At 38.5% G+C, this 27,175-nt stretch overlaps 2 protein-coding genes across 4 annotated transcripts in view; both read right to left on the bottom strand.

The window, feature by feature from the left end:
• znf408 (zinc finger protein 408) overlaps positions 1-15,988 on the bottom strand; it is a 33,988-nt gene extending 18,000 nt beyond the window's left edge. Inside the window, exons 1-4 of one of the 2 annotated variants that reach the window (XM_041992171.1) lie at positions 15,756-15,988; positions 12,687-12,972; positions 9,972-10,030; positions 4,194-4,387 (exon numbers count right to left, since the gene is read on the bottom strand). In XM_041992171.1, the coding sequence (XP_041848105.1) occupies positions 4,194-4,387; positions 9,972-10,030; positions 12,687-12,968 (535 nt within the window). In that variant the 5' untranslated portion in view covers positions 12,969-12,972; positions 15,756-15,988. The remainder of the gene's footprint in view (positions 1-4,193; positions 4,388-9,971; positions 10,031-12,686; positions 12,973-15,755) is intronic. The other variant, XM_041992165.1, reaches the window with a different exon arrangement.
• Positions 15,989-19,040: 3,052 nt separating this feature from the next.
• The window catches only part of LOC121644916 (aggrecan core protein-like), a 32,368-nt gene continuing 24,233 nt past the window's right edge, over positions 19,041-27,175 (bottom strand). For both annotated transcript variants that reach the window (XM_041993185.1, XM_041993177.1), the window contains 5 exons: positions 26,311-26,469; positions 26,147-26,229; positions 23,104-23,248; positions 20,854-21,036; positions 19,041-20,751 (listed from right to left, as the gene is read on the bottom strand). In XM_041993185.1, the coding sequence (XP_041849119.1) occupies positions 20,684-20,751; positions 20,854-21,036; positions 23,104-23,248; positions 26,147-26,229; positions 26,311-26,469 (638 nt within the window). In that variant the 3' untranslated portion in view covers positions 19,041-20,683. The remainder of the gene's footprint in view (positions 20,752-20,853; positions 21,037-23,103; positions 23,249-26,146; positions 26,230-26,310; positions 26,470-27,175) is intronic.

The raw sequence follows: 27,175 nt of genomic DNA on the forward strand, positions 1-27,175 counted from the left end.
CCAAAACAGCGTAATTTTGCCTAAATATTTTAAAAATCTAGACATTTTTACAATCATTTATCTGGGAGACAGCTTCATTGTGAACAGGCATATCTGGCAGTTGTTGGTACCCTTTGGTTAATGAAAGAAAAACTCACAATGGTCACAGAAATAACTTGAATCTGACAAAAGTAATAATGAATAAAAATTTTATGAAATTTAACCAATGAAAGTCAGACATTGCTTTTCTACCATGCTTCAACAGAATTATTTAAAAAAATAAACTCATGAAACAGACCTGGACAAAAATGATGGTACCCCTAGAAACGACTGAAAATAATGTGACCAAAGGGACGTGTTAATCCAAGGTGTGTCCACTAATTAGCATCACAGGTGTCTACAATCTTGTAACCAGTCAGTGGGCCTATATATAGGCTACTGGTAGTCACTCTGCTGTTTGGTGACATGGTGTGTATCACACTCAACATGGACCAGAGGAAGCAAAGGAAAGAGTTGTTTCAGGAGATTAGAAAGAAAATTATAGACCAGCATGTTAAAGGTAAAGGATGTAAGACCATCTCCAAGCAGCTTGATGTTCCTGTGACTACAGTTGCACATATTATTCAGAAATTTAAGATCCATGGGACTGTTGCCAACCTCCATGGACGTGGCTGCAGGAGGAAAACTGATGACAAATCAAAAGAGACGGATAATACGAACGGTAACAAAAGAGCCCAGAAAAACTTCTAAAAAGATTAAAGGTGAACTTCAAGCTCGAGGAACATCAGTGTCTGATCGCACCATCCGTCATCGTTTGAGCCAAAGTGGACTTAATTGGAGACGACCAAGGAGGACACCGTTGTTGACAACAAATCATAAAAAAGCCTGATTGGAATTTGCCAAACTACATGTTGACAAGCCACAAAGCTTCTGGGAGAATGTCCTATGGACAGATGGGACAATAATGGAACTTTTTGCTGAGGCTCATCAGCTCTATGTTTACAGACAGAAAAATGAAGCATATGAAGAAAAGAACACCGTCCCTACTGTGGAACATGGAGGAGGCTCTGTTATGTTCTGGGGCTGCATCTGGCACAGGGTGTCTTGAATCTGTGCAGGTACAATGAAATCTCAAGACTATCAAGGGATTCTAGAGAGAAATGTGCTGGCCAGTGTCAGAAAGCTTGGTTTCAGTCGCAGGTCATGGGTCTTGCAACAGGACAATGACCCAAAACACAGCTAAAAACACCCAAGAATGGCTAAGAGGAAAACATTGGACTATTCTAAAGTGGCTTCTATGAGCCCTGACCTAAATCCTATTGAGCATCTTTGGAAGGAGCTGAAACATGGCGTCTGGAAAAGGCTCCCTTCAAACCTGAGACAACTGGAGCAGTTTGCTTTTGAGGAGTGGTCCAAAACACCTGCTGAGAGGTGCAGAAGTCTCATTGAAAGTTACAGGAATCGTTTGATTGCAGTGGTTGCCTCAAAAGGTTGTTCTGACTTTGTGTCTTTCCAACTTGGACTTTCTTTCGTCAGACCTTAGATGGCTTGACTTGGTGTTGTTGCAGCCGACAGCTTGTAGACTCAGGTTTTAATCCATCTGGTTGTAAAATGGCTGCATGAACATTTAATGATCAATTGTTTTTTAAATTCATGACAAGTATAGGAACTTCCACCAAACACAAGGTAAACACCAACGGCTGAGACTGAAACTAGAAATGCATCTTTTGTGTTCCCCAAAAAGGTGGACATAGCCCCGGTGATGTCACATGCACATTCCAGAGAGCCATTTTTGTTGGTAGATGTGCAGTTTCTGGCTTATTTTCAAACTTCTCAGTCCTGTAACTTATCCCTGCGTGTTTTAAGTTAAAGTTGTCTCACTGGGGGAAATAAATTTTAAACCAGGAAAAACTGACTATGCATTCACACTGATCATGGAGTCCCGGAGGCTCCTTCAAATACAGCTGAAAGTGGTAGAAAGTGAATACATTTCCACTCCGCTACATGCAATTTTGTATAATTTAGCTTTCTCTTTTTGAGAAATGCTCTCTGGTTCAAACGTGTACGACTAGATTACCTTAATATTAAAACTAGTGACTGCATATTGGAGGAAGTTGGAGAAGAAAGGCCTTGGAGGGAGGGGTGACAGTTGATGGTGTGCTAAGATGTGGAAAGATTAGCATATTTTCACCCACCAACTGAAGAAAAGGGTACTGTCATATTCCATTTTAAAGCCATCAGGGCTTTTTTGTGAAAAAAAACTTTTTTGAAAACTTTTAGGTACAAAGATGAGATTTTAGGGATTTAATAAAGACTAAAGCCAAACTTTAACTTAATAATGAGCCAATCAACAACCTTTTAATAATATATGAAACATTAAAACGCTGCAAAATCTCCATTCAAACATCATAGTGATGAAATTGTATTCACATGTCACGTCCATCTCATTAGTTACAGTATGCGTAACATGAAGTGGTGGCTAGCATGGTTCATTGTAAACTAGAATGTGTGGAAAATGTGGTTTTAATTGTTGGAAAATGCTTCATGTTTGTGTTGTTTTTAGCTGTTCCAACTGGTCAAATCATGAAATTGATCAAGGTTACTTCAGAGTTCCTCATTTAGCCATAAAAACGGGTAAGCAAGCCATGGCTTGTACAAAATGACGTCAAGAAAAGTGACTAGCAAACCATTCATTGGGATCAAAAGGAGATTATTTACACCAAACATACACATAATCAGTTTTATAAAAACACTAAAATGTGTACTTATAGGTGCAGAAATAATGCAGGATTTGTTCTGAAGGGTCTTAATCCCAACCTTTTCCATTCATCCACACACAAAGAAGTTCATGGTAACTTACGCTGAACGACTAAACTGCTCCTGAGCAGGTTATGTTCTGGATAAGAGATCAGCGAGTATAAAAGCACCACCTCCCGACCAATCAATTCTCTTGGAAAATCTACTGCCCAATTTTAGAAGATCTCATTGACGTTGTTGGACTGTGAGAGGAGGCTTAGGAGAGAAAGAGCTTTTATGGATAGATGCATCATTTTGATGAAGAAATAAAGCATTGTCACCACTTTGAAGAATGTTTCTGTCCATGTTCTTGACTTGCTCCACTAGGGTTGCATCTTAAATAACGTGGTTAATAATAATGGTTTCACATGGCAAAAATGAATAAACCATGAATTTAAGGCACGCATAACTATCTAAGCTATCTATAACTATCTAAGGGCTAAGCCTCTAAAGAACTCGCTGGAAAGTAGAAGCACTGAGAGCACAGACCTCTGCCAAGTTTTTCCATTTTTAGCTAATGATTGTGGTTTGTTTTTCTTTTAGAAGCTCCGAAGGCAAATTTATCCCTGTCTCCCCACAGTAAAAAATCCTTTAAAAAAATCTTGGGTCCAGGTGGTGATCACCCCCAAAATGTGATTACATTTTGTGTTTACATTCCTCATATTTCCTCAAGAATAATTGTCTGCTCCTCTATAGTAAAGTAGCTGCTCTGCAGGGTTTCTCTGTCTGCGGTTGATCAGATGCTGCAAACTCCACCCCTTTATTGTGAGCGCACACTGATCAAGATGGAAAAACCCTGGGTTGAATTACCGAGTTGATAACCAGCTTCGTCGTACCGCTTATCCAGATCCTGAATGTCCAGGTAAGTCTACCCAAGAAACATATCTAGCGTATGTTTATCACACTTCGTTGTACAGGCAGCTGGTGCAGTGATGACTGCACTACAGGTAACGATTTGAACATGTGTCCCGTCATCTTATATGGTCCTTTTAAGGTGTTAATAATCCCAAACGGTGCTCTAGCACCTATCAAACAAAGCAGATACTGCAGTTTTAGAGCTCAGAGAGTTTTCGCATCGCACAAAGAGCTGTTTGTCCATTCAGAAACACCGTAGTAACAATGGTGGTACAAATATAGCAGCTGCCATGTATGTGGCATGTATGTTTTTCCCACTAAAAAACTATCTATGTAGATAATTCAAAGAGAACAAAAACATTACATTATATTGATTTTTTATACACTGCACCTTTAATGCTAAATACTTTGTTTTAAAACAAGTGCTTAAAAGTGCAACAAACTTTAAAATGTGGATGGCAGATTCTGGTACTTATACATGAGAAAAACTAATTGGCCAAATCAAATGAAGTTATAGTTGTAACTCATTTGTTCAAACTCTCTTTCAAGCTCTTCATTCTCACCTGTGCATTGAGCCGAGACACCTGATTGGTCTGTTCTGGTCATACATTGGTCATACAACAGCAGCTCTGATCCCGGTTGGATGTCCTGACACACACGTAAAGATACATCCACACACTCGCCTTCACACACCTCACCACATGCACAAAGTGCTGCAGCGTTCTGCTGGGCTTGGCATCGCGCCTGGCAGGCAAAGCTGTGGGGGAAAAAAAAACAAAAGAGAAGCAAAGGTGTTTCTGATCAGCAGGAAGCTTAGATTGTGACATAAAAGAGTGGAAGACTGCAGAGAAAGCATACATAAAAAGTTGACATCATGAGATCAGATATAACAGGGAAGTGCAGGCTGCATGATAATCATGACAATCAGTCCTTTATTTTTTGAGTTTGTGCGACTACATTTCCTGGTGGGCCATCACAGGAGAGTTCAATGATGGTGCAATTTTTTTTCCAATTTCACACAGTGGGAGGGAAATTTATGTAAGTTGTTTTGTTTTTTTGTCTGCAACCTAGAGCAGCAGACGGTGAAGCAGAGATGCAGCCAACAACAAACGGAACAGCTGATGAGTTCAAATTTTAAATAACAAGTTGAGGTTAAGATACTTAAGATACCTTTAAAAAGGAAATATGGGAATTTTTCAGCCTTAACTTTCTTCATCTATTTTGGTTTTAAAACCTAAATGCTTGACAGCATTATGAAAAAGGAATCAAGTCATAATAAAGAGGGTGAATACATATGTAAGCACATTTTCAGTTTTAAATAAGTTTCAATCTTTTATATTTGTTTCACTATTATACATTTTCAGCCACTTTATCAGGTCTATTTGTTCAATTTTCTTTTAACACAAAAATCTAATGATCTGAAGAAGAGAAAACATCCAGTGAGCAGCAGTTGTCTGGAACAAAATATCTGGTTGATGTCAGAGGTCAGAGGAGAATGGGCAGACTGGTTGGAGAGGATAGAAATACAACAGGAAGTCAAGTAAGCACTGGTTCCAACCAAGGTCTGCAGAATAGCATCTCTAACACACAACACGTCCAGCCTTGAAGGGCTACAGCGGCAGAAAACCACACCGGGTGCCTTCTGTCAGCTAAGAACAGGAAACTGAGGCTACAACTGACACAGACTCACCAACACTGGACAACAGAAGACGGAAAATGTTGTCTGGTCTGATGAGTCTCCATTGCAGCTCCACATTCAGATGCTAGGCTCAGAATTTGGTCCATCCGGCCTTGGATTAACCCTTCAGGCTGGTGGTGTAATGGTGTGGGGATATTTTCTTGGCCCACTTTCGGCCCCTTAGGACCAACGTGGCCTGGTTTAACCACCACACAGTGTAGCATCTTCTGATGCTACTTCCAGCAGGATAATGCACCATGTCACAAAGCTCAGATCATCTCCACCTGCTTTCTAGAACATGACAATGAGTTCCCTGGACTCCAACGGCCTCCACAGTCACCAGATCTTAATCCAACAGAGCAGCTTTGGGATGTGGTAGAACGGGAGATTCTTATTGTGAATGCAGCCGACAAACCTGCAGCAACTGAACCAGGAGACGAGGACGTAGAACCCAAACGCAGGACTTAGAGACACAGGATGTTGAATTGAGCAATGATTATTTAATAAAACAGAAAACACAGCAAAAGCATTGGGGGGTGAAAAAAAACAACAAAAGGGAATCTTAAATAACTGGAAGACTGACAGGATTAACCAACACAAACACAGACACACACAATGAACTGGCACAGGATGAAGGAAAACCTGAAGCATATATACTGAGGGACTGATTCTGAAGCAGGTTTGACAAATGATGAGCAGAAGAAGGGAACATGAAGTTAAGCAAACAGAATACACAAGGGGAAAGACTCAACAAAACAGGAAACAAGACAGAGGATTAAAATATGACAAAAGATTAGAAACTAAACCGACTGCAAAAAAACAAAAACCTGCAGATGATGTCAATATGTTCAGCAACAATGACAATAAAGCTCTGTTCTATAGCTGTTCGTAAAGGACTCTTACTTGTAACAGATTATTTTTACATCATTGGAAGGCAAGTTTATTTGTATAGCACATTTAATTTACAACACAATTCAAAGTGCTTTAATACATAAAATTTTTAATACATAAAACATAAGTATTACAGCGGGCGTATGAAGCAATTACAAATGCATTAAAAACTAACTTTAAAAGAAATAAAAGACATTAAATAAAAACAGAAAGAAAAAAAAGAACTAAAATAAAATAAATGAAATGTAAGAAATAAAGTTCCGGTGTGGGGAATTAACAGTTGTTTTGATAAAAGGCAGCAAATAGAAAAGTTTTTAACCCTGATTTAAAACTGCTGAGTCAGCAGTTCTGCAGTTTTCTGGGAGTTTGTTCCACATGTGAGGAGCATAAAAGCTGAACGCTGCCTCCTAACGTTCAGTTCTGACTCTGTGAACAGAAAGTAGACGTGACCCTGATGACCTGAGGGATCTGGTTGCTTCATAGCGAACCAGAAGATCCTGAATGGATTTTGGTCCTAAACCACTCAGGTGTTTGTAAAAAAAAAAAAAAAAAAAAAAAAAAAAGAAAAAAACAGCAGGCTTTTGAAGTCAGTTCTTTGACAGCCAGGAAGCCAGTGTAAAGATCTGAGGACTGGAGCAGCAGCGTTCTGGACTAACTGCAGCTGTCTGATGGACTTTTTAGGGAGACCTGTGAGGACAGCATTACAGTAGTCCAGTCTACTATGGATAAATACATGGACCAGTTTTCCTAAATCCTGCTGAGTCATCAGTCCTTCAATCCTCCATATGTTCTTTAAGTAACTGACTTCACAAGTGTCTTAATATAACTGCTAAAATTCAGGTCAGAGTCCAGGACTACTCCCAAGTCTGAGTCCAGGACTACTCCCAGTTTTCTGGCTTGGTTGTTAGTTTTGAACTTAGATGTTTGAAGGTGTGTATTGACTTGTAATCTTCTTTGGTTCTAAAAAAACTTTTATTTCAGTTTTGTCTTCATTTAACTGAAGGAGGTTCTGGCACATCCAATCTTTAATTTGATCGATGCAGTTGATCAGAGTTTGGATCGGACTGTAGTCTCCTGGTGATATTTTTATGTAGATTTGTGTGTCATCAGCATAACTGTGGTACTATGTTTTGTTGTTTTTCATAATGTGAGCAAGTGGCAGCATGTAGATGTTGAACATCAGTGGCCCCAAGATGGAGCCTTGGGGAACTCCACAGGTTATTTTATGTCGCTCAGATTTATAGTTACCTACACTACCTTTCAAAAGTTTGGGGTCACTTCCCTATTGAATCCCATGGCAAAGTGACCCCAAACTTTTGAACGATAGTGTATAGACATAAAGTAGTCCCTGTCTTTTATATGGGATTCAAACCAATTATTGCAGTGCCAGAAAGTTCTACCCCGTTTTTTAGCCGTTCTAGTAAGATATTATGATTGACTGTGTTAAATGCAGCATTGAGATCTAGCAGCATCAGGACTGAAATGTTTCCGCTATCTGTGCTCAAGCGGATGTCATTAAAGGCAAAATAAGTAGCATTGACTCCTAGTGTTTCAAATCAGAACTGCAGTTGAACGAGAGAAACACAGAGGAGAGTGTTCTTCCTCCCTCCCCCCTCTCCCCCTCGGAGAGTTTTGCGCAAGTTTCTGGTTTGTGAGAGGACGGTTCTTTTATAAACAGTCTATGAAGGACAGAGAACACAGCGCCAGCAAACATTATGATGACGAGCGAAAATGATTCACACACAGTAAGTTGCTACACTTTGCAATGCTAGCGCTAATTTCACACGCTAATTTACGTTAGCATAAAATAGAGTGTAAACAAATGCTACATTAATCAATAAATGCCACGCAGCGGCAGTTTTCCCTTAGTCTCACTTAATAAATTAATTTGATAGTAATTTCATAAGTTTATAAGGACAAACACACCATTCACTTGGCCCCAAACATCATTAGGGTCCGAGCCATACGAAGTATGGAAGGACCCTATTGTGGTTGAAATGTTTATTATTATTTTTCTAAGCATTTCGACCTCAAATTTGACCCCCTAAACACCCATGAAAAGTTGTGAAATTTGGCACACACATCAAGCCTGGTGAAAAATTCGATATTCTAAAGTCCGCATAGAATTCAATGCAAAATTGGCTCAACAGCGCCACCTAGAGACACCTAAAATCCCCAAATGAATGGGGTCCCAAAAGTCTACTTCGACGTAGGAACACGAAACTCGGCACACACGTGTATCATCCCGAGTCGAGCAAAAAAGTCAATGAAACACCTGTTGCCGTGGAAACGGGGTGCCCGCCATCTTGGCGTGTGCGGCCATTTTTTTGCCTTTTTTTGCACTTTACACGCATCGTATTTGAACGAACTAGTCTGAGGGGATTCGTGCGACTGACTCCAAACCTGGTGGGAAGCTTCCTGACAAGTTCGGGACCAAACGCTATTCAAAACTTTCTAATAGCAGAAAGCATGTTACCGTGGCAACCGACGGAAAATGACCTTCTCGCCATGAAACACGGTTTGCTCATATCTCCTTAGAAATACGTGGGATCTCCACCAAACTTGACAGTATTCATATGTGTCACACCCCAAGTCCAGCAAAGAAGTCAATCGAACACCTGTTGCCATGGCAACGTGGTGCCCGCCATCTTGGATTTCATTGCCATTTGAACGAACTAGTCTGAGGGTATTCGTGCGACTCACTCCAAACTTGGTGGGAACCTTCCTGACAAGTTGGGGACCAAACGCTATTCAAATCTTTCTAATAGCAGAAAGCGTGTAACCGTGGCAACCGAAGAAAAAACGCCTTCTCGCCATGAAACACGGTTTCCTCATATCTCCATAGGAATACATGGGAACTGCACCAAACTTGACAGGATTCGTAGAGGTTTGGTCTTTCACGCATTACACCACCTGTTGTCATGGCGACATCGGGTGGCGGGGTCCAGGCAGCTCGGACCCGATGGATGCCGCTTGCGGCTTTAATTACATTTGTTGTTGTAAACTAACAGGCCACCAATTTACTTCACTAATGCATCAATACAGTCACACAAATTAATTTAATGAGTGCCGAGAAATAAATTAGACTAAAATCTTTGTAAATCAAGATAAACTTTTTGGTTAATTTAAGCAAAATTCCGGTGCTTACCTGTCAAGGAGAAACTTTGCCAGCTCAGACTTCTCCAGCTTGCAAAAGATTCTCCAATATTGATCCTCGTTTTATTCTGTTTTTGGTCATTTGCTTTTTTAGCAGGATGCCGAGGCTTTTTGGGTTTTTCTGAAACTATTTCTGGTCCGGTTCTTTTACCCGCTTTCAGACCTGCACGCTGCTGCTCTTTTGCAGACACAAAATACCAAACGCTGCCTTGTTGTTGTTAGACAACTGTGGGGAGTCGCATATGATTGGATAAGGAACCAGGAAGTAGGACAGAGCAACACAGTGCACCGAAGTTATTCCGGCACGGAACTCTTATTTTGAAGGAGAAAAACTTGACAAAGATGTTGTTGATGTAGGAGACAGATTATTTATAGGGAAGCTTCCTTTTATCCCTCGCAACAAATGAGAACATTTTAAATTATTTTTACAAAAAAAATCCTAATTATTCAGCCTTTAGACCTTAACTAGAGCATCTCAGTGCTGTGGTGTGGCCAAAAACCTAACTGCTAGACATGAAAACAGTTATTTGCACTGGTACTTTTACACAAGTAAAGAACCCAATTACTTTTTCCACTTGTTTCTTCCACTCTTGTGTGAATCACTATTTCTACTTACGTGATCCAGATGGCTCTTTGGACTGAAGCGGCTTCATTTGCTGATTTTCCCAACTGTGCCTAAAAATATAAAACAGATTATTTTCGTTGAATGTATATTTGCCACCTTAATAATTAGCTGTTTCCAATTTACGTTGTCCAAATACTCATGTAATGAGTTCTGCACCTGAAAACAATGTGTAATTTTACATTAATGGTAGTAATTACTGTCCACGGTGGGCTCAGACATGCAGACGGAGCTTTGAATGTGCACTGATTGCAGAGCTCAAGTAAATTATTGCTGATACATCTTTTCATCTGTGAAATGCCGCTGACTGCTCCTCCTCAAGTTTTCATCAGCTGAACACTCGATGGAAACTGACCGATTCATTTTCTTCCCACGGGGTTGGAATTTAATTAAGCAGAGCGACTTGCAGTTGCTGCATGTCTGCAGCCGACACAAAGCCACATCAGACCAAGACGTTGGTATGATACTAACTCAAAGCTGACTCAAATGTCTCTAAATCCGTCAGACAGAATGGATTCAGATTGTAAAAACAGGTGATCTTTATGATACACTCTGCCTGAAACATCAGGGCCATAATAATCCGAGTGCTGTCCGTTTATATTGTCCCGTGAATTAATATTGTATAAACTCGTGAATTTACGCATTAATAGTCTACAATTTTCTGCCAACATTGCTTCTTGGGTGTTGCTGTGGCAAAAGTTTTGCTTTTGGCCTGGATACTGTGTTTAAATTCTTTATATTTCTGAAGAATAATTATCTGCTCTGCCATAGGGAAGCATGCAGCTCTGCAGGGTTTCTCCATGTCTGGGATTGGTCTGACGCTGCAAACTCCACCCCTTTTATGTGAACGCGCACTGATCGGCTTATTGTGTATGTCTGGGTAAGTCAACCCAGGTAACGGAGACATATCCGGGGTTTGTTAATCCTGCTTCGTAGTGCTGGCCTCTGGTCTTGCTTGATACAGAAAAGAATCATGTAATATTTTCATGTGGATTTCTTTTTTATTTGAATGAAATTAATTTCACGAGCATTAAAGAAGATGATGTCAGTTGTGTGGAGAAACACATCTGAAAGCTCTGGATGTTTCTGTATATGAGGGAGGAAATAAGCATGTTCGTGTCTGACCTTTAATTTTGTAATTTGTCAATGTTTTTCAATGAAAAATACAAAGATGCCAACTAGCGCTACAATGTAATCCTAAAACAGAGAACATCTTTATTTTAATTCAAACTCTTCAAATTACGAAACAAGGTTAGTAATGCAGTGAGGCAAACATACATACTTACATACGGAGCTCCAAATGATTCTGCATGTAGGATTTCTGTTATTTAAATATTATTTAAATATTTTCTTCATTTCTTCTTCAAGTTTCTTCTGTATGTTTAGATCACTGATAACAACCTGAGACAGGTTTAATAATTATCTTACCAGGTGAGCTTAATAACAGGAAAGCTATTTCAGGATGTTGTTCCACAGTTTATATGTATTATTAGGGGAAGACAAGGATTTTTTTTTGCAAATCAAAAAGATGAAAAAAGGGGGGAACTACCACAATGTTTTGTGAAAAGAATGAAAACATCAGCATTTCAGGAAAACTGACAAGATCATGGCACTTTTTAAAATGTGTGTGTGATTCGCAGAGCAGATAAAGGCAGATGAAGGAAAGTCTCCATCAGGAAAATGCATCGTATTCAGAGATTAGCTGTTAAAAAGCCATCTATGAGCAGCAGCAGGTAAATGAAGCTGACGGTGAACCTCTCCAGAGGCTGGAAGTTGTAGCTGTATTTGGCCACCATGACCCAACGGGGCTGCCACATCAGCAAGGTGGTGGTGGAGCGACATCTGCAGTTTCTCACCGTTTCCTGCCTCACTCAGCCCTCTGATCCCCGGTGTATTAAAATGTTTAAGTCCTTGTTTAAAATTACTGTTGCTTTTTAAAAATATTAAATTGAAGACTTTGATATTAAAGAAAAACTAGATTTATTTTTAAAAGGAAACATATCTTCTCACTCTTGTTGTAAAACATGGAAGTTGACATTTCTTTCATGTTGAAAGGACAGTGCATGTGCACACAACTGAGTCATAAAAGAAGCGCCCAGGATGTCTTCTTTAAAAAGCAGAGCTACTCAATTTGGTCCTTCGAGGGCCATAGTCCTGCAGGTTTTCAATGTGTCCCTGTGTGCAACTGATTCAAATGAAAAGAATGCAACAGCCTATGAAGTTCCCTGTGGGGCTGAATTGAGTAGCCCTGCCTTAAAGCACAATAGGATCCAGATATGTCCTATAAATTATGCTTGATTTAGAGGTCTCAGACTTGTGTCCTACGCAGAAGACAAAAATTATTTGATGGTCTATACTTTGTCCAGTATTGACAGTAGACAGTACGTAGATGGAATTTAAGAAATATAACTGTGAATTTAACTCTTTACATTTCATAAGAGTTCTAATTACCTAAAGCTCATGTACTGCCTGAACCAAACCAAGCGATGACTTGCTGGTATGTCATCATTGTTTGTGTGTTAGCTAAATTATGCAAAGACTTTGTCTAAATGCCAAAAACCTGAATATTTTTTATAAAGAGGAAAACCTGAATTCCTTTTGGAAAGAAAGAAGTACTCAACATCAGAATCAATATAAAAAAAAATTCCCCCTAAAAATGCAAAAGTCAGTCCTGTTTGTCTGTCTGGGAGCTAGAAATACTGATTTTACCTTTTCTTCCTCTGAGCTGCCGGTCTGAGCTGCTCTGAACTCCACATCTGTCGTGGTTTCGCTGCCTCGGCTTTGGGTTACTGGGTCAGAGTGATACCTGGAGACCGACTCTGCGCCCCCCTTCCTCCCCAGCACGGAGCCAGCCTCCAGCGGGCGGCCAACCCACCACAGCCCCAACCGGTCCTGGCAGAGCTGCGACGGCCCCACAGCCAAACCGCAGGGAAGCACTGACCAGAGAAAGGAGCTGAGATCCGATGGGACGGGAGGAACGCAACAGGCCATCAACCTGCAGGGACGACATAAAACACAGCTCACAGACAGCAGGAACGCTCTGATCAAGAGTTTAAACGGCTTTGCTGAAAAGCTCAAAACCTTTCAGAAGTTCTAAGGATCCCTTCATGGCTTGTGATGGCTTTTTAAACTCCACTGTATTTACACCTGAAATCTAGCTTAATATCAGTCTTTATTGTGTTTTAATACATTGACTTTCTATTTCTGTTTTTTATTTGACCATTTATTTTAGTTTAGAATATTCAGTTTTTAAATCAGTCGGTTGTAAAAGTATGGTGTCACTATGGTTGGTGTACAAAAAAGGGGAAAAACCTCCTCTCCTTTCACAATGACATTAAATCCCCTGACCTTCTTTTTCAAAGCAGACAAGTTGCTGGTGTTTTTCCAATTCCAGAGCTTTGGCCTCAAAATACAAACTAATGTGCTGATTTTAAGCTTCTCCTCTTTGGAGAAGAGCACAGGCTCAATACAGAATTAGCCAATCTTTATTTATAAAGCACACGAATTGCAACACAAAGTGCTTCACATTAAAAACATAAAAAAAAAACAAAAGCATTTTAACGCATCAAGTTCACCAGATCACACACACAAGACATATACCCAAGCATGCAAGGACGAGGCGAGGACCATAAAAACTAAAAGACGCCTCTCCCTATGTTTCAAAAATGAACGAAAGACAGACCCCCAATGACCTGAGAGCTCTGGGAGGCTCACAAACTAAAAGCAAGTCAGATAAACACTTAAGACTAAAACCTTTAAGAGCTTTAAAAGCTAAAAAAAAAAAAAACTATTTTTAAAATCAATTCTGAAGCACACAGGAAGCCAATGTAGAGATAAAATTGGAGAAATATGAGCAGAAACTATGAGCGAGGATGCTTGGGTGTATCCTTTATAGATGTGTTATAAGCTCCTGTAACATAAAAGAGGCACAACATGCCAGTTCATTATTGGATTTAATTATAAGTAAAAAAAAAAAAAGAAAAAAACAAGTTGGTCCAAAGTTTTCTGATGCTCATCTGACAGATATAATAAAACAACATGGAAGGCTTGTACAAAAAGATGGAGATGAAGCAGCTGTGCTAAACATGATATTTATGTGACTTAGACCTGAAATTATGGCTTTCTTTTAAAAGCAAAAATGGCTGAAATGGCTTGAAGTCAATGCAAACATAAGAAGAAGGTGGATTTTTTTTTTTTTTTCGTCCTTTCTGACAGAATATTTTACAGAACCGGACTCCCTGCAGAAAGGAGAGACATGTGATCTGCAGGTTTCCCTTCACTCATTCAAAGTCAGTAAATCGTATTGTCCTTGTCTGTCCCATTCACCTCCTCTACTTCTCGGGTGGACGGAAAGGATCTGAAGATATTTAAATGGAGAAGTTCAAAGTGGGGATCGTCCACTATGGTAGGTCTGGGTTTTGACCCTGTGAAAATATTTGCTGTTGACCTAAATAGAAACAGTAGTTATAGTTCTCCAGGCTTTCTGAAGGTCTTTTAAAGTTTTTTTTCTCTTTTATTTTGCACATTTGCAGCTTTTTCACTCATTTTCAATCCTTGTATCTTGACTGTTTTATAAAGGAATGTGTTTTTTGTTTGTTTAGCCACTTAACACTGACCTGTGATTCATTCAAGCATAAAAAATGCTCCTTACTCAAGAGATGAACCAGTGTTGTGTTGACAACTAAAAAAGCTAAGCAATAACACATTAGCAAAGAAGAAATTGGGTCTTCAGGGTCTTTGTTACTAGCAGCATGTCACAAAGATGGATAATTTGTTTTCATTTCTTTACTTGCATATATGAAAAACAGCAAAAAGAAAACAGTTTGACAGACAGAAAATAGAATTTATGCAGCAACAAGGTAATTCTTAAAGAGCTGGTAACTGAAAACTTTGCATGGTGAGCAGCCTTTAAGTGGAGGATAAAAGAAGTGTCAGGCCTAAAAAAAACTACAGCACATTAACAAGACCTAAAAGTAATGCATTTAAGAAATAGAAACAAATCCAGCAAAGACCAGACACAGGATCAAGGAGATTTATCTGGACCCTCAGTTTATCTAGATCAAATATTCAATTTCAAGCTCATCAGAATAGTATATATTGTTATCATTTGCCTTACAATATCACCATTTATATACAATATGTAGTCAAACAACATTGTTTGCACAGATCTGAAAAAAATCAAAATAAGAGGTGGCTCTATCTGGACAATCTGTGGTGACCACGAGATGTAACTTATCAGTAGTTTTCCACATAAATACAATCAAGTGGCAACAGCTTCTTACAGAGGAAACTAAACTGTCACAAGAAAAAATGGAACTGCAAAAATATATCATCAAAATTTTGCTCGTAAATTTGTTGTATAGGTTGCCTTTAAGCCGAATATTTAATCTTATGTGATACTTTCAGATGCATAATTTATAAATCTAAACAATAACTTTAAATTGAATTCAACCAGGAAGCTCTTTATCGTCTATTCTCTCTAACTTGTAACGCAGGAAAACGCATTGGTGGCCAACAAACACAACTAGAGCATACATGTGTTAGCTACACAGAATGGGTTGGGAATCTTGCTGATTTTTTTACAAGTATATGCTTAATATTATGTACATACTACAACATTTTTAGTAGTTGTTAAAGTCGGCAGTGACGGGGAATGTGTGTTTTTAAATGCCAATAACTCTTATAGTATGTTAGCATCAGTTAGCTAATTAACCAACTAGAGTCCGTGACTCAAAATCGATTTTATGAATTATAAAATAAATATAGTATTATACATACACGGGACTTGGTCGGTGTCTCAATTTGACAATCGAGTACCATGCAACTTAACTTATTCTGCTAAAAACTCTGGGAAAGCTATCCTTATCCAGCAAGAAAACGTACAAAGGAAGTCCGCCTTATCTGTAGTCCGACCGGAAATAGGTAGCAGGTATTTATGGTTCCGCGAACAATGTTTATACTTTGGTTGAATACATAAATAAGTTATGAGCAAACAACGTTATAAACCATACTCAATTTATATTCAAGACATTTCTTTAAATAAATGAGTATGAATAAGTATAGTCATTGTTGTTAATATTTGCCCCAGGTTTTTTTCACTGTACAGTACAATTATTATTATTTTTTAGCTTTCATAAATTTTTTATTATTTTATACTTATATTTATCATGTTTTACTCTATTATCTATATATATATATTTATACATGCTTCTTTTATATAAAGTATTTTTAGATATTTATTTTTATGTTGCAATATTGTTGTGTTCTGATTTTTTATTTCAAGTACTTGTGTGCACTTATTTAATCTTATTTTTTCTTTTGTTCTGTTATTTATTTATTTATTTGCTGTTTGTTGAAAATTTTGTTTTTGACTGAAAACAGATAGAACACACCAAAGCAAGAACATGCACATTTGAACAGACAACTAAGTCTACCAAGAGGTCTGTTGTGTTCACTCCATCGCATTGGTTCAATCATGATGTATTACCTCGACAAAGAACTGACAATAATTAGTTAAAATTGATATCAAAGTTAATTCCAAGTATACACAATGACAGCACATGCTTGTAGTCTCTTTGAAATAAAGAGATGTCTACTTTTCTTTATATTTCAACCTATCGTGTCATTTGTTTTTTTACAGTTACCATTTGATGTGTAATGTATTATACATGTACACATCTTCAAGTCTCATCTGATGATTAATAGCACCATTCCTCAGGTCAAAAAGTCAAACTCTGCAGCTTTTGGTTCCCTGTTCCTGCTGTGGTGCTGGGAGAAACTGAAATATACAGCAACAGAAGCACCATCTAGTGTCCATTTATCCCGAGTAGCACCAGAATAGTCGATCTCTGATCTGTAGTCTTTGATTTGTAGTCTCTCTCTCTCTGTTTTTTTTTTTTTTTTTTTAATTAGATGGGTGTAACTGTTAATAATCCAACAGATAAGATTTACCTACAGTTTATGAACCTCATTCAGACAATTTGATGTTTTGATTTATTGCATTGGAGAGTTGGAAGAAACTTACCACTTTTGACCTCAAAATCCAACCCATAATTTTAATATCAACATTTGCTAAATAAGGTGTGAACACTTAATTTGAAAGTCTGTTTGTAGGACAGCAGTCAGTTTGACTTGAGCCTTTAGCTACGCAGTTTATTAAAGTTTCTCTGAAATCCATAAAAGTGAAACATTGCTGGAAAAATACTGGAGAACGTTTGCACACACACTGGAGATCACAGTAATTCCCATAAACAAGTCGCCTGTTTTTCAGATAAGTCTCTATGCATGCAAATCATTCAGGAGTCAGGAATCAATGTGATTTCCTGGATATTAGCAAAACTCCTGTTTTTTGTGGTTTGGAATTTGCCTTGAGTACTTCAACAAACTTTTCCAGCAAACTCACTAAATGGCAGGTAACTGAAATAATAGATTAACAGAATAAAACGGGCCACTCATCTGGCAGGCCAAAAACAAACTGGACAGGAAAAAATGCACCTAGCGTGTGATTGACGATATCCTAAAGGTTGCAGACAGTTTCCATTAACAGGTGCAAAATATAAACAGAACAAGGAGCTGTGATTAATGCGGCAGCCGTGGTGGTGAGCTGGTGTGTGTGTGTGTGTGTGTGGAGGGTGGGGATCTAGAGATCCTTAAAAGAAACGCATTCAGAAACAAGGCAAAACTGACGCCATGTAAACCCCACCCTGCAGTGCAAAAACAAATTTACTGTAATTTTATTATTCCTATGAGTCAGTGCTCTGTCCTGTTTACCTGTCTGAGACACTGGACTCCCTGAGGAAAAAGAACACGCTTGTTGACTGTATGTCCTGGCACATTAAGGTGGAAAGCCTCCTCAGATGACAGAAGGCCTGCTGATCTATGCAGTTAAACACATGTAAGGTTGAGTGTCAATCAAATAAAAGGGAAATATAAATCCATTACAGGAAGTTACAACAAAGCCAACTTTATTTAGAAGTGACTAAACAATCAGACTCAGCAATGTGGATTAAAACTAATTAGGTTGACTTTTATTTGCATGTCTGTCTTTGTTTTGGTATAATGATGGAAAGAATTTAAGTTTTGTGACATGGTACATAATTTTGCTGGGAGTAGCCATCAGAAGATGCTACATTGTGGTCATAAAGGGGTGGACATGGTCAGCAACAACACTCAGGTAAGCTGTGGTGGTTAAGCCAGGCCATGTTGGTTCTAAGGGGTCCAAAGTGGGACGATAACATGTCCCCCACACCATTATACCAGCAGCAACCTAAAGCGTTGATCCAAGGCAGGATGGATCCATGTTTTCATGATGTTTCCACCAAATTCTGAGCCCAGCATCTGGATGTGGAGCTGAAATGGAGACTCATCAGACCAGCAACATTTCTCCATCTTGTATTGTCCAATGTTGGTGAGTCTGTCTGAATTGTAACCTCAGTTTCCTGTTCTGCTTCCCGGTTGGACATGTGTGTTCTGCAGACCTTGGTTGGAATCAGTGCTGATTTGACTTCCTGTTGTCTTTCTATCATCTCCAACTCTGCCCATTCTCCTCTGACCTCTGATGTCAACAAGACATTCTGGTCCAGACAACTGCTGCTCACTGGATATTTTCTCTTCTTCAGACCATCTCTGTAAACCCTAGAGATGATTGTGTGTGAAAATCCCAGTAAATACTCAGACCAACAGCTAGGCCACATTCAGAGTCTTTAAATCTGATTTCTTTCTTATTCTGATGCTCAGATTGAACCTCAGCAAGTCATCTTCATCATGTCTACATGACTGGATGCATTGAGCTGCTTGCACATGATTGGCTGATTAGATATTAGTCTTAACAAGCAACTGAACAGGTCAACACGATCAAGTGGCTGGAGAGTATTGATGTGTCATAGAGCTCGGTAAACTGAATTTACTGCAGATTTAGTCCACTATAATATTATATTCAGTTGGATAAAACTCAAATGATTCAGATGACAAAATTATGACTAAAACTAAATCAAAATGTGTCAGAAATAATACTCTTTGTGAGTGAATAACACAGCTGACACATGCACAGCGATGACAGTGAATTTTCAGTCTTTGGTTTATTATGCAGCAGGTGACAACATGTTGGAAAGAGGCACAGCCCCCACATTCAGCAATCATGACAGAACACAAGTGAACAAATGAAAGCAGTCAAAAGTTGAAGGTTTACAGTGAGGTTTTTCCTCTGAGGCTACAAATAAGAAACAGGATTATTACACTTGCTCCACAAAGTAACCGTGCACTGCACAGTGTGGTGGAAGGTGATCAGTTAAAACACACAAACAAGAAAATACTCCAAACGGTCAACATGACAAGCTGCAGGTCTCGAGAAAGTTATCCTCTTAATGTTAGACTTGGGGTTCATGTTGCTGGTGCTGATGTGGTCTGAATCTAGTGTAAAAGTCACTAACTCAACCAAGAGGAGACTCAATAAATTAACACAAGGGGCAAAACATTGGTTTTACGGTATGGTTTTCTTCACTGAATTCTCATTTGTTTAGTTTTAGAGCTGTTCAAGTCAGCTCAAGTCTTTATGATGAAAATGAAGCTGCATAAATTAAGAGTGCATTATCTCTTCAACTCTAACAATTAAGCATAGCAGAATATCAAGAGTTAATTAAATAGTTATTTAATGAGCAATAAAGCATTAACAAAGTTTCTTTTTCTTTTTTTTAAACACATGGAGTTCCTACAGTAGCTGAAGAGATCATTTTAATAAGGTTTACCAGTCGATTGGAAACTACTGCGCACCCTCATGAGGCTCATTGTTTTCTTGGTTGTTTCATGTTTATTGATGATCTGATTTATGAGTTTATTTTGTGCTTAACATCCACAAAGGCAGACGGTTCATTTTCAGATTAGTGATAATGTTTCTAAAACAAATTTGGAATTCATCATCCGCCAGCTGATGTTATATTTTATGCCTTCTGGCTAAGACTGAGGTGAGAAGATGGAGCTGTAAACAGCCTGATTGGCATTTTTGCTTAGCAGAGCATGAAGACTGGAGAAGAGGTAAGAAAAGGTGCAAAATCAGATTTTTTTTGTTCATTTGTGCTTATTCTTGTGGATACTGAAAATGAGCATTAAAAAGAGAATTAAAAAAACCCTTCAAGGGGTGAAGCTCTTCAATGACTCCAGCTGTGCTGTTTGTGGGTGGGTCGGGATGCAACGTTGGGATGTTCACTGCCAACTCCTTGCTTTATTTTTCTCAGGGATGTTTTCTCTCATTTTACATTAACAGAAACTTAGACGTCTGTTTGTCCTGTGGCGAATTGCCTTATTCTCTGCATGTTTTGCACACTTTATTTCAGGACCAAACAGCAGCAAAGTGCATCTTCAGATGGAGTAAATAATCAAACTTCAGCAACTCTGAGAACAGACGTTAGTGACAGGCCGAAATGAGCTCAGACTGTCAACTTTAAATACAATCCAACAGTATTTGACAGATAAATGTGAAACATTCAATGATTTAATTGAAGAATTACATAATAAACACACCTTAAAAGTGAATGTAGAGCAATAAAATAATAGTTTTTATCTAAAATATATTATCAGGGTCAGGAAATAGAAAAAGAAAAATCACATTTTCATGATGTTGCACCTCACAAATGGGCATTAAAAAATAGTTTTTACTAAAGTAGATTTTTGAAGATTAATGTTCCTTTTAAATACTAAATTCCTCTTTTGTTTTATTTCTTAGTGCTCCTGGCTGTGGGACTCCTGCTGCGCCTATGCTGTATTCTTTTTCTGGCTTTCACTGGAAAAAAAACATGAAATAAAATGTCAGTTTTCAGAAAGTAACAGCTGCTAGTCTTATGTTTCCTCAAACCACATAAATGACATGAAACAGTGTTCTCACCATCAGTACATTCCACCTGAGGTTTCTCCCACTGCCCGTCTGCTTGACAGCGGACCACCGGTATATGGCGCTGTCTGAATCCTGGGTTGCACTGGTAACGGATGATGGAGCTGACGGGGTACTCCAGCTTCTTGTTACCAAACATGTACGCATTTTCCACCTCTGGAGGGGCTCCACATGAGACTGAAAGAGCCAAAGACCCCAAAGGGGGGATGTTAAAGAAGGTGTTTGACTGTTTGAGTCCTGTACCTATTATTTTGGTCACTGTTTAAAAATTGCATACCTATGACAAGGTTCATATCAACACTTTGGGGTGATAGTACAGGGAGATTTTTTTAGATGTGTACGTTTCAGTATATGAGTTACAGGAGGAGAGTAAAGGAAGATGGCACATAGCACAAATGAAAAAAGTCTCAGGCTTGCCTAAAAAAAAAAAAACACTGTCAGGGTGCTGCTTGTCTTGTTCCTCTTTGGAATATTGCAGCTGTAGCTCCAAACTTCTATCAGATCATAGTTTAATATGTGAACATTATCTCTGCAAAGGCCAACTGTTTTCAGGTGAGGTCTCACAGTTGGGCACCATCTGGAAACCTGAGGTTTTAAAAGGTTAAAAGGGGTTTAAACCACTAGTTTGATCACAATACAATAGTTTCAATAGATAATGAGTCAATGTTTGCTGACATCACAAATATGAGTCATTGAGTCATTGTTTGCCCAATAGGCTATTTGCTGCCGCAACCCCTAATTACCCATCCATCCATCCATCCATCCATCCATCCATTCATCCATCCATCCATCCATCCATCCATCCAATTTCTGTTCAAGAGTCAGCAATCAATATGAGACAATATCAAATGCTAATTAAACATAATCAATACAATTTTATTCCTGAGCTCAGTCAGACATTTAAATAATGTTTACACCCCTAATGTTTCATAGGGTTGTAACATCAATCTGCATCGATACATCACCCCAAAGATCAATAAGTTAATAGCATTGATACCATTTTGATTCAGTAATCATTTCAGAAAGAACATGTGGAATTGTTTCCTTTTGCTTTGTTCAAACAATCAAAATGTCTTATTGAAATTTGAAGAAGAGAATGTGGATAAGAAAAAGGTATCATGTAGGTATGATGAAGTCAGAATGTACTAGCTGCTTATTATCACTAAGTTCTACAAATATTTGGCTTTGGACTCTAAACAGAAGGACGGTTTACACTATATCCTGCTTTAATATCTACAAACAGAAATTTATTCTTTCAGTTTTTCTTTTACATATAATAAATACGTTTTAACACATTTAAATATGTTAGTTACTTTTTATTAGTTTATATGAATGGAAGTGATTGTGTTAAATCCGCATGTGATATCAACTCGTATCAATCACTGGATCCTGAATCAAATGAAATCGAATCGTTGCAGAATTTGTGATATCAGGAAACGCTGAATCGGTATCAGCTTAATCATTATAATATCACATCATGTTTGCACCCCTCAGGCTTTTTAATGGTAATTTATCAGTAAAAAGCTGTAACACTGTTGACCAATGGCTATGTTGCTCAAGGGGCGGAGTAGCTCAGTGGGTAGAGTGGTCGTCTTGTAGCCCGAGGGTTTCCAGTTCTGTTCTTGTCCTGTCGAGCTCATGTCGAGGTGTCCCTGAGCAGGACACCAAACCCCAAATTGCTTCTGATGGGTCGTGGTTAGCACCTTGCATGACAGCTTCCGCCATTTACCATTTGTTGTGGTCCATGTTCCCTGGATCTTCACCTGCACCTCAGCCACAATCAGCAGCAGTATTTAGACCACCTTGGCCTTCCAGTCATCGCCAGATTGTTGGTTTACCAGTGGTAACAGCACTTGGTCATTTCTGCTTTTTTTTTTGTCAGTCTTTTCCTTCAGCCTCATCATTTGCTTGCTCCTCTCAGAAACCCAGACCTGCCCGCCTGCCTATCAGTCCAATGTTGACTGTTGTCTATTTCTTCTTCCAACCATACCATCTTGCATTTCTTTGCTGAATTAACCATGGTACGCACTCAAAACAGCCAGTGTGTCGGTATCCAGTTGTTTCCGTGTTAGTTTTGATTAATCTTTAATAAGGTTTATTTAATGGTTTGAAGTGAAAAATCATGTCATTTGTAATGCTGTGCAGGTTCTAAAATAAATGTGATGACATGGACGTAAAGAGGGAAGGTTTTCCAGCTCAATAACAGCCGAAATCAACAACTTTGCACAGCTGAAGCCAGCATACCTGGACCTTTCTTGCAGGTGAACGGTAGGTGGTAATTACAGGGCACATCGTTCCACTGGCCGTTCTCACGCCAGATCATTACCACACAGTCCTCCTCGGAGTTAAAGTAGTTATCAGGCTGGTTCAGCCTCCAGTTCTCATATTGCTGTGGAGGAAGAGAAATTAGAAACAAGCTATTCTGCAAGGTAAATCTCAGAATGCAGAACAGGCAACTGAAAGCTTACAGAAAAACAGACCTTTGAACCTCTTTTTTATTATTTTACTGATGCTAGCTACTGAGCTACACTGTACTTTATCCTGCACTGCTGAGGGTAAGTTATGCCTTTTTTTTCTATGTCCATTCAGGACCTTGGTCATTAATTAATATAAAATGATTCAGAAGTTAAAACCTGTGATTTAAGCAGCTTATTGCCATGATCTGTTGGGTCTTTGGGTCAGATTTCTGCTTCGAGTTTTGTTTATGTCCTTAATCTCTTCCTTGGTTTCCATTTTGGCTTTCTTCATTTAAGGTTGTGGTTTCTGAGTTTCATTATTTGTGATTTGATCTGTTCCTTCAAAGTGGTCTTTGTTCATTGTGTCGGGATTGGTTTAGAAAATGATTTTTGTTTGTCTTGCGAGTTTCCCCCCTTATGTTAAGTTCAGTTAAGTTTCCTTCCTGTTCACACCACACCAGGGCTTCCATCACTGATTACCACACAGTTTTAAATTAACACATACCTAGTGATATCATTTAAATGAAAACTGTAGCCTGAACAGCCTTTTTAAAATTATTTTATACGACATGATTGTTCTTGTCTTTATTCACTCATGTTCACTTTATGTCCAGTCTTACATCATCTGTGTTTTGTATTGTTTGGCTACTTTTGTCTTATAGATTTAAAAAAAAAAGAAGAAGAAGAAAAGGAAGAAAACACTCCCGTGTGAACAGCTCATGGCTCTGAAGTGACCCTCATGTGCAGAAGATGTGACATCACGCAAAGCGTTCGGTGTCGCCGCTTCTTGTCTCCTCACATCTTTCTCACATCAGTGATGGAAAAGTTAGATGAAAAGTTACGTGACCTATAGACTGAGGTGGCATTGAAAAACATTCGATATGTATCTGATTTAGGACCATGTATGAAAGTGGCATGGGCCGCATTTGAAAGAGTCAGGTTTGTGCTGTTCAGACTGTCATAAAAATAGATCTGATCTGGGACACATATGGGTAGAAAACAGCCAGATCTGGGCCACGCTGGCCTGAAAGTAGCTGAAAATAGACCCATTTGTTCGAAAGAATGTGAGGAAGATGTTTTTATCTTTTTGTTTGTTGGGTTTTTTAGTGACAATCTAGTCCACACTTCATAGCAGTTAATAGCAGTAATGCAAGCTGACAGAGATGATGAGGAAGCTGAAGAAGATAAAGAAAAAAAGAAGAAGAAAAAATGATGAAGAGGCTGATGATGATAAAAGGTAAAAGATGGATGATGATGAAGATAAAGTTGAAGAAGTGGAAGATGATGCTGATGGAGAAGAAGATGAGAATAATAAAAATGACGAAGAAGAGAAAGACACTTTAGTGTCTTTAAATAAGTCCAGACTCCTCTGTCCTCCTCCATGCTTGTCCTGCGTTTGGGTCCTTCCTCCTCGTCTCCTCTTGGTAGAGGCTCTTGACAGAGTAAAGCTAACATTGCGCTATCACAAGCTAACCTCGTACACCTGTGCTGTCTGACAACCTGCTTAGAGCTCAGCTTTCATGTCATTGCACCTGTGTGTGTTTGTGTGTGTGTGCTATTGAATACACACCCTTGTATTGCAGTGGCTGGAGGGGAGCAGCTGAGGTTGTGTTTATGTACTTTATCTGTTGCAGCGCTGCTTTGGTGCTTATTTTGGAACATTACGTTTATTCTCACCTGCTCATGAAAACGTCTTCTAACCTGTACAAACAGCGGTTTACATGTTTTACTTGGAAAACAAAAAATAAAAAGGCTCCAACTTGAATGTGTCTGCATGCATATTATTTGCAATTAAAAGTTGCAAATAAGGTTGATTTTTATTTTTTATTTTATTTTACTTTTTTTCCCTACACAGGGAAAGGCCAGGATGCTAAAGGTGAAGGACTTCTTCTTCACTCTACATTTTTTACAAAAGTTTTTTTTTTCTTTTCTTTTTTTTCTCAAAAACCTTATTCCAAAAAAAAGGGAAACTTTCTAAAATGCAATGACAACTAAAATCTTTAATTTATTAAATGTTAAAATTTTAATTAACAAACATGAGTGAAAAATGGATTTGAGCCTAGAAGTGGGGACCTTCAGAAGGAGCTGTGTAGAAGACCTCAGAGCTTCATGATCAAAACCAGTTCCACTGCTATTTCTGCTCATGGCCATTACACACTGAGATTTCCTCTGACTTCCTGAATCCTTACATAATATCCTGGGTCTGCAAAAGCCAAAAGACCAAAGTTCATTTCAATCTCATACTGAGAAATATGTTTTTGAAGTTTATTGATAATCTTTTTAATGATTTGATACAAAATATTGAGTCACAACACATCCTCACAAGAAAGACTGTGGTGGATGCTGCTTTTATATCCAATAATGGCTTTTTTTTATTATTTATTTATTTATTTGCAATTCTTTTGCATAATGGTTTTTTTTTTGTGTATCTTTGTGTTTTTAATGTTTGTTTGTGAGGTCTTTCTGTGACTGTTCTGGTTTTGTTTTGCATTTTTGCAGCTCTGTTATGTTGCATTATCATGACAGTTTTGTGTGTATTTATGTATTTACTACATGTTTTTGCATTCATTGTGGGTTTCGTGCTCACCTCTATCGCCGTCGTAAGCATGTATCTAACTGTTTTGAATATGTTTGTTTAGTTTTTTGTTTATTTGGTTTATATATATATATATATATATATATATTTATACATATATATATATATATATAACTTTGGGTTTTTTTGTTTGGTTTGTTTTTTTTGTTTTTTTACTTTTGTGCCTTTTTGAGTTTCTCATCTTCTCCTTTTAGTGTATAAATACTAGTAACAGAAAAAAACACCAATCACTCACCAGCGGAGTGCCATCAGTCCACTGGAAGTCGTTCTCCACTGTTTTGTCATTCAGTCCAATCCACTGGTAGTCCTGTCCATTAGCTGTAGAAGAAAAACCTGCTAAATTTGCTTCATTTTCTCTCCACCTCATCGTGTACATTTCATATGACATCAGGTACCCACAGTTGACAAACTGTTGCTCCTCTGGCGTGATGATGCTGACCAGGTGAGCATTCAGGTAACGGCAGCGCTGCTCTGCGTCCAGCCACTCCTCTCTGTCCGTGATGTGCAGGTAGCAGTTTCCCTGAAACTTAGTCCAGCCGTCCTCACACAGCTGCTCCTCTGCAGCCGCAACACCAAACAGTCAACATTGTGAAATCCCTAACTTGGCTCAAAGTTTCAGGTGAGACTCAGCGATTAAAAATCATCCACAGCTCCAAACAGATTTTTATTATTTCAAAGCACACCGTCTAATGATGTGAAGTTTCCATGTTTTTTATCTTAATTCTTATATAATGACTAACAGTGTCTCAGTCTGTAGAGGTGGATGTGTTTCCACCCAGAGACAAACTGGAAAATTACACATAATGCTCCACTTCAGCTGGAAAGGCCCAACCCAATACTATTTTTTTTCTTTTTACTAAGGCTTCATTCATTTTGTTCCATCTTAACGATGCTACTTAAAAAGGGTCAGTTAAACCAAATAACAAAAACACATTTTTCCATTCACCCATTAAAATACTTTGTCATGTTGACGGCTTTAGTTTCATATTCTGCCTCTAATATTACTCTCAACATCCAGAGGTTCCTCAAAAATGATGTTATGCAGGATACTTCACAGATATTCATTGTTATTAGATCAATTATTGCAAATAAATCACATTAGCTTAAGATCCACTTTAAAGCCTTTTTAGGAATCAACTGCATCTACATCTCTTAAGATAACTTCAGCTGTGATGGTCGATCGACACGGAACATCTTGTTAGTCCAGTTTTACACCTGACATGAACGCACCAGGAAATCTGATCATAAATAGATCATTTAGTAC

This window comes from Melanotaenia boesemani, chromosome 1, assembly GCF_017639745.1.
Source record: "Melanotaenia boesemani isolate fMelBoe1 chromosome 1, fMelBoe1.pri, whole genome shotgun sequence".
Taxonomy (NCBI): Eukaryota; Metazoa; Chordata; class Actinopteri; order Atheriniformes; family Melanotaeniidae; genus Melanotaenia; species Melanotaenia boesemani.